General features: G+C 52.7%; 1 protein-coding gene across 1 annotated transcript; it reads left to right on the top strand.

The window, feature by feature from the left end:
• Positions 1 to 3,152: 3,152 nt before the first annotated feature.
• LOC147650261 (uncharacterized) lies at positions 3,153 to 10,195 on the top strand. The gene is made up of 8 exons (XM_086853418.1): positions 3,153 to 3,193; positions 5,413 to 5,572; positions 6,285 to 6,436; positions 7,063 to 7,195; positions 8,137 to 8,405; positions 8,881 to 9,024; positions 9,405 to 9,579; positions 9,892 to 10,195. The coding sequence occupies exons 1-8, from the start codon at positions 3,153 to 3,155 to the stop codon at positions 10,075 to 10,077; spliced, it is 1,260 nt and encodes a 419-aa protein (XP_086709544.1). The 3' UTR covers positions 10,078 to 10,195.
• Positions 10,196 to 11,591: the final 1,396 nt, after the last annotated feature.

The following is an 11,591-nucleotide window of genomic DNA, read 5'->3' as shown; positions in this document are numbered from 1 at the left end:
GCCCAGACAGGATGGGCTGACGAGCAAAGTCTCAGCCTCTGCTCACAGCCCTTCTGTCATCAGCACTTGCAAGCTGCTCTGCAGGGGGACAGGACAGACTCTTGCTCTGGCTGACTCCTGACTTTTTAATGCTCTTGAAAATGGACATAAAGGTACATCATTTTCCAGACACCGTGTATTTAAGAGACTTCAGAACTACTTTGCATGATACAGTAAAATCTCATGGTCATGGCAGCACTTGTAAAAGATCCCAACACCCTTTTGTCTGAACAATAACTACTTGAATTCAGAGACTGCTGTTTAAACTCATGCAAGCTCAAGGAGTAGGCTTGCCACCTTTATTTTAGTGTTGTTGGCTAAGCAGGCAGTAGCCCAATTGGCTTGTCCTTCTTTACAGAGTGAGAGGGACCATGCAAAGAGACCTCAGTGGGTTTGGCAGGTGGATGCCCATCAACAATTAGCAAGAATCCCCAGAGGTTGTTGAGGATTCCAAAGGGCTTTCCCTGCTGCTCTCTAACCACCTCTAGCACCTGGCCCACACTTCTCAAGAGCGGGCTTGGAAGCAGAAAGCCTCAAGACTTTCAGCAGGAGCCTCTGGCTTCACCCACAATGGCAGCAAGCAACAAGGGAAAACATACAGGACTTCCCCTTCTAGAACAAAACACTCCCAATGTCCCCAGGTAAGAGCCTGGAATGCTCAAGATGCGGCTTCAGTTCTGAAGATCAGGATCTTGTGAAGCTACTTGGTAAGGAACGAGGGATGTTCAGTGAACCAGGGATGCTCACAAAAAGGAACCAAACGCAAGAGAAACTTGAGGTTTCACTCAACCTCTGCATGCTTTAACTACTACTCAATTCAGGGCTGGGTGGCTTGCTTTTGACTTCCCACAGGAATGTGCTTGGCAGCACAAACAGGAGCCCAAGGCTCATGAGAGCTTTATTGGCTTTAGATGTCAGAAAAATAACCTTCACATTGTGGCATATTTCTCTTTTTTTGGAGACATTTCCATATTCTTCCACGGAATGTAAAAACATCTGAAAGATTCTGCTCCCTGCCTTTACCTGGTCTCTGCCAGCTGCTTGCAAAGCTCTTGTCGGTGCCGTTCCATGTTATCCATTCCTCCCTTAAGGGCAGCCTTCTCCTGGCCCAGCAGCTCCTTCTCTCTGCACACCTGGGCCAGTGGTTGCCCTTGGCCAGAGGATTGCCGGCGCAGCTGCTCCAGAGCCCTGCTCGCTGACTCTTGCTCCTGGAAAACCTGGAAACAGGACAAGGTACAGCTTGAGCCCTTCCTCAGGAGCCCTGTGTAGAGCCAGCCAGTGCCACCTCGCAGGCAGCCAGAGGACAAGGAGCACCTGTGCTCTGGCCTCCAAGGTTCACAGCATCTGCCCTATGCAGCTCTGATACCCTGGGCTGCAAAAGCCGCTGCCACTGTTACCTTGGAGCTGCTGTGTCAGGCCCTGCTGCCTTGCCTGGGACTTGACAGCTCCTTGCCAACAAACATCCCTACTCCAAACTCCATGTTGTCACCCAAAAGCACTGCATCTTCCTCAAGTGCCACATGGCAAACAAAATTTCTATCAGGATCTATTTCAGCACTGGACATTTTCAGGAAGGTTGGGGAAAGCAGTTTTGCTCCCTGAAGCAAGGGAAAATATACAGGACTGCCTCTTCTAGAACAAAACCCCCATCAAAGTGTCACCTCTCCACATGTTCAGAGCAGCTCTCTGCAACAAGGGGATGCTTGGCAGGGAAATGGCTCTTGTGGTGAGCAGACATTTAGTGACTGATGGAAGTCTGGCTGATGTGGCCAATGCAGATGTCTTGGTGCAGCAATTCACACCAACAATACCACTGACTTGTCTTACACAAAGAAGGTGTCTAATGGCCCTTGCTGCTATTCAAGCCAGATGACCAAACCGTGTTTTTGAGCTCTTTTCTTCAAAAGCAAAACCTCTGCTGTATATTTGCCAAACCTACCACATACCCCAGAACGGAGACTGTCTGAGAGGGACCATCAGAAACAAACCCTTCTCTTGCAGCTATCCTGTAACACCCAATCCAAACCTATGCTGGCACAGCTTGGAGCAGTTTCCTCGTGTCCTGTCCCTTGCTCCCTGGGAGCAGAGCCCAACCCTCAGCTGCTGCACCTTCCTGTCACAGGAAGTTGTAGAGAGCAAGAAGGTGCCCCCTGAGCCTCCTTTTCTCCAGGCTGAGCCCCGCCAGCTCCCTCAGCTGCTCCTTGTCAAACCTGTGCTCCAGACCCTTCCCCAGCTCCATTCCCTGTTTTAGAGGCTCTGTGGCTGCTCACAGCAACAAATTTTGCAGAAGCATGCAACACTTTGCTGACAAACACCCATATCCCTGGCTAAAAAATGCGTGTGCCATCTTGAGGCAGCTGTCCACAGCAGTGTCCCTGTCTTCTTCTGCCAGAAACAGCATCTGGGCTGATCTGGCTGGCACAACTCCCACTCCCACAGGTGCTGCCTAGCAATGAGGTGTCCAGAGCCATGGTGACATCATCCCTCCTTTGCTCCAGCAGATCCCTCTGAAGCTGCAATTCCTCCAGTGTCTGCCTCTTGACTTACAGCTCGCTCTGCAATGAGGGGTCTTCTCCCTCCAGTGCAGCCTCCACTGTACAAGAAGGGCCAAGACAAGTTTTCAAGGGAAAGCCAGTCTCATTTCCAAAACCAACCTCCATCCTGTCCTGCTGCTGGGCCTTTTCCACCTGGGGTGACGTTTCCTTCTGCTGCTCGGTGTTCCTTTGACGCAGCCACAAGGCTCCTGGCTCTGGGATTCCCATGCATTGCTGCAGCTTTTCCCTGGACTTCTCAACGTTTTCACAGCAACTGCAGAGACAAGGCTCAGTCAGAAGAACAAAGAGGCCTCAAGAGTCACCGATCCCATTTCCAGCACTCCAGGCTGGAGCAGGGGGCAGTGGGCTAAGGAAGACCTTGCTCTTTCCCTCCCAAGGAAATCCTCCAGAGGCAAAGGGAAAGGAAGGCAGGATTTTGCCTTCCTGCAGTGAGAAGCAGTGGCTGGGCAGGGGCACGCAAAGAACAGAATTCAGGGAAGCAGTATGGTGAGAAAAAGGAGTCTTCTATTCCAACATGGCTGTGCATCTCCCACACAGCCTTAGGAGTCACAGTAGAGCATGAAAAACCCTGACAGGACGATGCTCAAGAGCCACACATGGTAGGGCAGGTGATTTCTTCACCCAGGAACCTCTGAACTCCCACACCTGGAAGCAGATTGCATCTGGAATGCAAGAGGAGGAGGAGGAGGAAATGTTCACCCTCTGATTTCTTCTATCAGATCCTCCATCTGCTGATAGCGGCTTGTGACCGTTTGGGTTTCCTCGTCCATTTGACCAATACGTTCCTGCAAGCGCCCACAATTCCCTGAGACTTCCCAAAGCAATGCAAAGGGATCCTGTTTATCCGTGGATGTCAGAGTTGAGAGGATGCTGCCAGGATTGTCAGTGCAGAAGATGGAATGGGCCATGCTGTCACTGTCGTCTGTCAGTGCCTGAAAGCCCACATCCAGCTGTTAGTCAGGCATTCTCTTCCTATTCCAAAGTACCACTGAGATGCCTCTTTTGATCCCACAAGAACCAGTGTCCATTCAGTTTCAAAATCCCAGCCAGCTCAGCACAGTTTACTCACCTCAGGGGCTCGGGAGGATTGTCCCTGGTGAGAAAGACCTCGAGCTCCCTGGAAGAGCACAGGGAAGAGCACACTCAGACTGCATGCCTGCCCAGTCACATCTAAGTGCTTCCCAGCCTGTCCCAGAGAGCAGCAATTCCAGCTGAGCTCTTCCTCCCCTCCTTGGGAATATTTTCAGCCCACTAGTTTGACAGCAGCACAAACAAACATGCTGGAATGTGTCTCATCATTTCTAAGGACACCAAAACAGGAGTTGCCCAGAGACCCATCCAACCTGGCCTTGAACACTCCCAGGGATCCAGTGGCAGCCACAGCTTCCCTGGGCATCCTATGCCAGGGCCCCAGGTCCCCAGCACCCTGACAGGGCAGAATTCCCTGCAAATAGCCCATCCATCCCTGCCCTGTCTCAGTGGGAAGCCATTTTCCCTCGTCCTGTCCTTGCAGTCCCCTGCCTTAAGTCGCTGTCCAGCTCTCTTGCAGGCCCTTCCTTCATGCATTGATAGGAGCTCTAAGATCACCCTGGAACCTTCTCCCACCTGGACAACCCCAACTCTTGCCTCCTTTGCCCTTGGCACAGGTGCTCCAGCCCTTGGAGCATCTTCCTGTTATCCCCATGGCCTCCCCTAGGCCACTGGGGATCATCTCAGAAATGTCTGAGAGAAACCCCGGGTTGCCTCTGGGAAGCGCTGAGGCTGCACTGTAAATTAGGCTGAGGGGAAGGCGATGACCCTTGTTTGTGCCCATGGCCCCTCCGGTTGGACAAGGATGGAGGAGGAGATGTGGCTGTGCTCTGGGATGGCCAGGTGCCCCCCATTCCCTCCCAGGCCTGTCCCCACAGCAAGCACCAAAGCTGCTGGAGCTCTGGAACAGCAACTGTTAAACCCTTGCTATTCCCAGAGGGAAGCCTTCCCTGAGGCACAGCCCAGGCCCACCCAGGCCCCTGCAGGGCTTGGCACAAGGAGAGCAGTGGCTTTCTCACTCACCCGTCGCGTGTCCATCCGCTCCTTGGCACGAGCACTGTCCAAAGTGCAGTGTCCAAAGGCCCTTGGCCTTCGCAGGGTTTAACCCCAGTGCTCAAAGGCCCTCGGACTTCCAGGGTTTAACCCTTAATGTTCAAACACCCTTGGCCTTCGCAGGGTTTAACTCTCAGTGCCTAAAAGGCCTTGGCATTTGCAAAGTCTAAACCTCAGTGTCCAATGGAGTTTGCTTTTGCAGGGTCCAAACCCCAGTATCTAAAGGCCCTTGGCCTTTGCAGGGTCCAAACCCCAATCTCCAAAGGTTCTTGGCCTTTGCAGGGTCAATAGCGATCAAACACGATCAAAGTGCTGTTGGCCGTTGCAAGGTCCAAGCCCCAATGGTCACAAGCTGTTGACAGCTCCATGGTCCAAACCCAAATAGCCAAGAGCTGTTGATTGTTTCCAGGGTGCAACCCCCAACATTTCATGGACTGTTGACGGTTGCCACGGTCTGAGTCCCAACATTGCAGGGACTGTTGGAGAGGCCCTCCCCGGCTCTCGCCTCATCCCTGATCCCTGCTGGCCCTGGCACCAGCCTTGCCTCCCCCATGTCCCCACAACCCTGCTGGGCAGCTGGGCAGGGACCCAGCTCATGAGTTCCAAGTTCCTGCACCAGGCAGCATCAGTTTGCAGAGCCTCATGGGACAGAGCAGTTTTCTCCGAGGTGGAGCAAATCTTAAGAATTTATAAAATGTGATCGCATACAGTAATGAGTTGCATGCTTCCTTTCTAGGCTGATTCTGTCTCTGGAGGAAAAGACCCTGTGCCTCAGATCACTGGAAGAAAGGAACCAGGTGCTGAACAATGAGCTGTCTCAGTTTCATTCTGCTCTTCAGCAGGCCGAACAACTCTCTTCAATTTGTGCAGGACAACTGAAGCAGCTCAACACCCAGGTAAGCTGGGCACTCCATCCTCTTCTCCAGGGACACACAACACCACCTTTGGCATGCTAGTCCCAACCTCTTTCCCCTCCCAGCAGCATCCACTGCTGCCGTGTTCTTCCCAGGCCTGCTGCTGCTGCTGCACCCTCAGGCCAAGGCTGGATCTGGTGTCTGCTGCCAAAGTTTTCCCCCATTCTTTCCTGGGTCCCAGCAGGAAATCTGGGAGCAGAAGCAGCAGCACACTCCTCTGGAGCTTCTCTGTCCCTCTGTTAGCAGTGCTGTCCCTGACAGGATTGGTGCCTGTGCCAGGCACTGAGCAATGTGGGGACACAGACGTGGCTATGGCAGGCTGGGCAGGGCACTTCCACCACAGCCAGTTCAGCCCGTGTTCAGAGCTGCAGCCTCAAGGGTGCCCCTTGCCTCTCTTTCCCTGTTTTCTCTACCTTTGTCTCTACTGGATTCCTGGTTCTGTACCTTCTGTTTCTGGTGTATTTCTACCTGAAGTCTTTTCTCCTTCAATGCTCTCCCTACTGCCCGCTCTGCTGCCTCAGGAGCAGCCCAGTCCCTGAGGCTCTCTGCATCCATCTTCCAGATCCAGGCCCTGCAGGATGCAGTGACAGAGAAGGCAGCTCAGCAGGACACTCGAGAGAAGGAGCTGCTGCAGGAGCTGGAAAAGTCCCAAGCAGGAGAACAGAGCTTGAGGGACGCTGTGCATGTGCTGCAGGTTGAGATGTCTGAGCTGCGTCTGAGGCTCCAGAGCTCTGAGGAAAGAGCAGAGGCCATGGCCACACACTGTGAGGCCATGGAGATGGAGCTGAGGATGGCTCAGGCTGACAACAACCAAATCAAGGCCTGCAATCAGGAGCTGCAGACACTGTTGGAGGAAACTCAGCAAGGTACAACTTCTCTCCCATCCATTGCCCCATCCTGTTCCACCAGCGGGGATCTCTGATCCCATGCAGAGGTAAAGGCCTTTGCCCAGAGATGGCAGACAGGAAAAACAACCAGCACGAGACTTATCCATCCAGGCGCCAGTCAAAGTTTATCTCAAGGATGATGCTGTGGCTGGCGGTGCCAACTGGCTCTGCTGTGGCTGATCCCATACACAGCTGGTGCCTTTCAGGTGCTGTGTCTGTGCTAAGCAGCTGGAGCTGGATGCCTCAGCTCAATTCCCCCAAATTTCAGGCCCTGTCAAAGCCTCCAGGCTATTGGCCTCTCTGGAGCAGGGCTGCACAGGCATCCCTGCTGCTTTGTCTCTCTTGGATTCTGCACAAGGCCAAGAGCAAACACACTTTGCTATTCCTCTGAACCTTGCCCCTGCCATTCCTGCATTTTTCTCTGCCTGGAAGTTTCCTTCATTTCTCTCAGTTTTGGAAGCTCTTGTGGGCTTAAGGCCTGGCAAACCTCGGCAGGCAGAGAAGACAGTGCTGTTGTCTCTGCAGGGTGCCCATCAGTTTACTTTGCTTTGCTTTCTCCCTTCTCTTTCCCCTTCCCTCCTGCAGCAATGTGGAGGGCAGAACAGCAGAAGACCTCTCTAGAAACTGCCTTGAAGGAAGAGGCTGTGACTGTTCGTCAGAGGTGGCATCACTGCAGAGGAAACTGGAGAGCCAGGAGAAGGAAAGGAAGGATGTGCTGGTGAGAATGGCAGATGCCACAAAGGGCCATTTCCTAGCTATGTTTGCACCTTGTGTTACCAGTTCTAAGGAGCACCTTTTTCCAGTTTAACTTTCCTAATTGCATTCTTCTGAACAAGGAGGAAATGATGTTGTAGCCATGTCAAAGCCAGTTAGCACTGAGGCTGCTGATTTTCCTCCATGCTGGAGTTCTGTGCCCTGGAAGCTTTAGTTCTCCATGTCCACGCTGTCTCCATTGACATTGCATGGTTTGGGCAATTCCTTGCGTCCAAATCCATGTTCAGATTTCTAAATATCTGGAGCTGGCAGGAGGGATGAGAAGACCTAGGTTGCTGTTATTTGAAAGGTGTTTGGCCTTGGCCGTGTGAGAGCAGGCAGTGGGGAGAGAAGAGAGGAAAGCCAGGTGCTGATGAAGATCAGGACGTGTGCCTGCAAGGGGAGAACTCGTCCTGAGTGGCAGCAGGGAATGACTGATCTGGCCATTGGTGCTGCAAGAGAGGGCAGTGGGGCTCTCGGGGATGCTGCCATGGAAAGTCTACACAGGAGTGTTGGAAAACCACTCCTGTTGCCCCAAGGCCTTGGAATGAAATGCTGAGGGTGTTTGCTCTTCCTTCCTGATGGAGAGCACATCCTCATGGCACTGCCTAAATCCTGCTTAGCATTGACTTGAAATCCTGGCTGCAGTTCTGGCAGCTCGTGCCCAAAGGAACACGGGAGTGGAGCTGCCAGAGGTCGGGGACGGGCAGAAAGGAAGCTGGGATGGGCTGAGCGAGCTGGGAAAGAGGCAGCGTCAAGGGGGGCCCAGCCAAGGTCTGCAGCAGCCCGAGAGGCAGAGAGAGAGGGGGGCAGCACGTGCCTGCCCCTGCAGCAGGAGTCCAGATCTGGTGTGAGAAGCAAACCAAGGGAGGCAATGAGTGAGTCTTCTTCTCCCTGTTTTGGCAGCATGAACGGGAATTGTATGAGGGGAAGATGAGAGATCTGGAAAAGAAGATAGAAATGCATGCACCTACAATGAGAAATCATAAGGGAAACACTCAACAATTGGAAGTGGAGAGGGAAGGCATGCAGGAAGATTTGGAGCGTGGGGCTGATGTTTTGGAGAAATGGATACAGAACACTCAAGTCCTGAGTGATGCACCAAGGAAGAGTGAAATTGCCAAAGGTTCTCTGAAGAAACACATGGACATCCTGACGGGAAGACCTGTATCCAGGTGGGCACAGGCACTGACCTTCAGTCCACTCCAATGTCTCTGAAGGATTCCAGTGATGTTTCCCATAAAGAAGTGGGACTCTATATCCCTGTGAGTCCAGGCCTGCTTGGCCAAAGCAGCCCAGGCTGCAGCAGGCAGCCTTGTCTGTCTCCAGCCAGAGACCATTGACTGGCAGATTGTTTCCTGGCACGCCCAGAATGACTGCTACAGCTCTGGAGTTTGCTATTCAGGTCAGCTGCAGGCCAAATGCTGGGCATGGGGAGCTGCTTCTCCTGTGCCCACACAAGATCATGGCAACACGTGGGGATTTGGATTTGGTGTGGGAGGGAATGCAGCAAGTGAGTAGTTTTGTACTGAGAGAGCCAAACAGAAGCTGCACTGCTGGTGCCACATGGATGCTTTGTGAGACAGATTTCCAAGGGACAGCTTTTGTGGTGTCTGAAATAAGGGAATCATCTCTTCTCTGAATACCCAGCAGGCTGTTGGAGCAGAAGGGAAGCAGCTATCAGAGCACTCCAGGAAGGTCATGGAACATGTACGGGATGTGGCTGCAACATCAGCAAAAGACAAGACAGAGAATCTTGGATCAACCACTGTGCCCAGGAGGACTCTCGAGCAGGTAAAGTACACCACCTGTGCAGAGCCTCAGGCTCCTCTGGAGCACAGCACGTTTGCCCAGGCAGTGCTTTGCAGTGCCCTGCTTGTTTCCTTGCCTCTCCCTGTCCCTGCTGCGGGCACAGCCTTTTGTTTGTTCTGTCTCTTGCGGCAGCCCATGGCTTTCTCAAAGGTGCCTTCACTGCACTGTCTCCCTCCCTGGCCCCGTGTCCCTGGACACACCCTGGCCTCTCTTGCGCAGCCCCCAGCGAGAGCTTTTTGCCCCCAGTGTTGTCTGGTGCAATTCAGGCTCTCAGAGCAGAGATCTTGCATTGATGTCCAGAGGTTCTTTTGCTCCATGTTTGCTGACAGGTTTCTGTGACCTTTCTCCCATCCAATGTGCAGGTGGAACCTGAAGGAAGAAGAATCAGAACTTTTAGGAGAGTGTTCCCCCCAGAGTCCTTTACGTTCAGTGTCTCCAAGTCTGAGCAGCAAAATAGGTCAACTTCTGAAAGAAGCTCCAGCTTCTCAGGGGAGCAGCAGTAGCCCTCCTGCTGATGCACAGCCTGTGGAGCAAGGGGTCAGTGGCCCAAATGTGTCCTTTGGAAATGAGAGTTGGGTTCCTCACTGCTGTTGGAACTCGCTCTGCTAGACCTGTGGGGGCTGAGGGATGTACGTGGGAAGGGTTTGGCAGCCTTGGACTGGACTTGTTGATCATCTGAGCTCTGTTCAGGGCCAGTCTGGGAGCCTGTTCCTTTCCCCTTCCCCGAGGGCAGAGTGTTGGTGAGGGCTGCAGTTGGAGGCTGTCTCTGCCCTGACAGCCGGTACCGTGGGGCTGTGGATGCTGCTGCCAGCGTGGGCTTGTGTGAGCCGGGCCTTGTGCCTCTTTCAGGTGTCCCTGCTGCAGTCACAGCTGGCCCGAGACCGACAGCACCACCTGGAGAGCTGTGCAGGGAGCAGGCACGAGACACTCCCGTTGAGTCACAGGGAGCAGAAGGGATCTCCTTGCTTCCTAAACTTCTCAGAGAGGAGCCATGGAGCAGCTGGATGTAGTATTAGCCTTAGATTTTGTCACTAGTTTATGTTTAAAGCATAGTTATAGGTGTAAGTGAACCTTTATACAACTGTGTTTCATAGGATGTAGGATGTATTTATAGACAAATAAAGAGTTTGTTATGATCATGATTAAACTAAAAGATCTTTATTGGAATTACTTACTACCCAGTACACGGAACTATAACTTCCAGTGTAGTGTGTTACATTTGATGCAACTTTGAATCAATTCTATTCAAGCCAGCAAAACCAATTCTTAATTAGAGATTGAGCACCCAAACCAATGATCATGGGCAAAGATTTCTCTCAGCCTCAAGGAGTGACACTGAGGGACATGATCACTCCAGGGAGGAATCTGCAGAAAGGAGACATGTGCCATAATCCACTTTGGTGAGGGCAGGAGACTCCTGCCATGTGTGGAGCTTTTTCATTTGTCCTTAGGAAACTGCAACCTGTTTTAGTCTGAGAGTCACAGAATCTCAGGCTGGGTGAGGTTGGAGGTACTTCTGGAGGTCACCTTGCACAGCCCCTGCCCCATCAGGACCACCCAGAGACAGCTGCCCAGGATGTGTCCAGGTGGCTTTTGAGTCACCTGCTGCATCACCTCCCTGGGCACCTGCACCAGTGCTCAGCCACCCTCCCAGTGCAGAAGTGTCTCCTGAGCTCACAGGGCCCCTCCTGTGTGTCACTTTGTGCCCGTGGCCCCTGGGGCTGTCCCTGACCCCATCCCCTCTGCAGCCCCACCCTGGGTATTTATCCCCAGGGATGAGATGCCCTGAGCGTGCTGTGCTCCAGGCTGGGCAGTCCCAGCTCTCTCAGCCTCTCCTCATGGCAGAGATGCTCCAGCCCCTCCATCATGGCCCATCATGGCCCTGTGCTGGGCTCTGTCCAGTCTGTCCCTGTCCCCTGTACTGGGCAGCCCAGCTCTGGGCCCAGCACTCCAAGGCTGCCTCACTGGTGTGGAGCAGAGGGGAAGAAACCCTTCCCTGTGCCATGTGTGGCACCACTTCCATATTCAGAAAGATTTGGCAGGATTTACAACAGGAATTTCTGCTCCATATCTTATGTGGGAAAAAATGTAATGATCCATGCTCCCTCTCACTGGTGGTGAGTAAAGGAAGAGTAGTCCTTTTGTTGGTGACAATGGATGTCAGCTGCATAGGAACCGTGCCAGACTGGTGTGACCTACTGTGGGAAGGTGCACTCTGAGGGATGTAAAAGCTGGGGTGTAGAGATCATTTGAAGACTATTCTTCAAACCATATAAGCCCCTAATTTGTCGAGATGGGGAAAACAATTCCTAGGCAAGTGTGGATGCTAACTCTGAAACAGAGAGCATGTGAAACTGCAGGCCACATAGCTTTCTCAGTCTTGCCTGAGAAAGTGGCCTGGGAAATTATGAGGAGGATTTAAAACAATCCTCAGAGACAGAAAGCAGCCTTGCAGGTGCTGTTTGTCTGTTCCTTGTTTTCTTTGCAGGAGAAGGTCAAGGGGTGGTGTGCCCCACTGACCAATGATGGTGATGTAGTAGTTTACTAAC

This window comes from Cyanistes caeruleus, chromosome 16 (assembly GCF_971803275.1).
Source record: "Cyanistes caeruleus chromosome 16, bCyaCae1.hap1.1, whole genome shotgun sequence".
In the NCBI taxonomy this organism is placed as follows: Eukaryota; Metazoa; Chordata; class Aves; order Passeriformes; family Paridae; genus Cyanistes; species Cyanistes caeruleus.
Note: the sequence above shows the minus strand (reverse complement) of the source record. Positions and strands in the feature narration are given on the sequence as shown.

Excerpts from the sequence above, each read along its gene's own strand:
- LOC147650261 (XM_086853418.1), top strand. The coding sequence starts at position 3,153 with ATGAAAAACCCTGACAGGACGATGCTCAAGAGCCACACATG. Across the intron at positions 7,196-8,136 it reads AGGAAAGGAAGGATGTGCTG|CATGAACGGGAATTGTATGA; the intron begins GTGAGAATGGCA and ends CTGTTTTGGCAG. Across the intron at positions 9,580-9,891 it reads CACAGCCTGTGGAGCAAGGG|GTGTCCCTGCTGCAGTCACA; the intron begins GTCAGTGGCCCA and ends TGCCTCTTTCAG.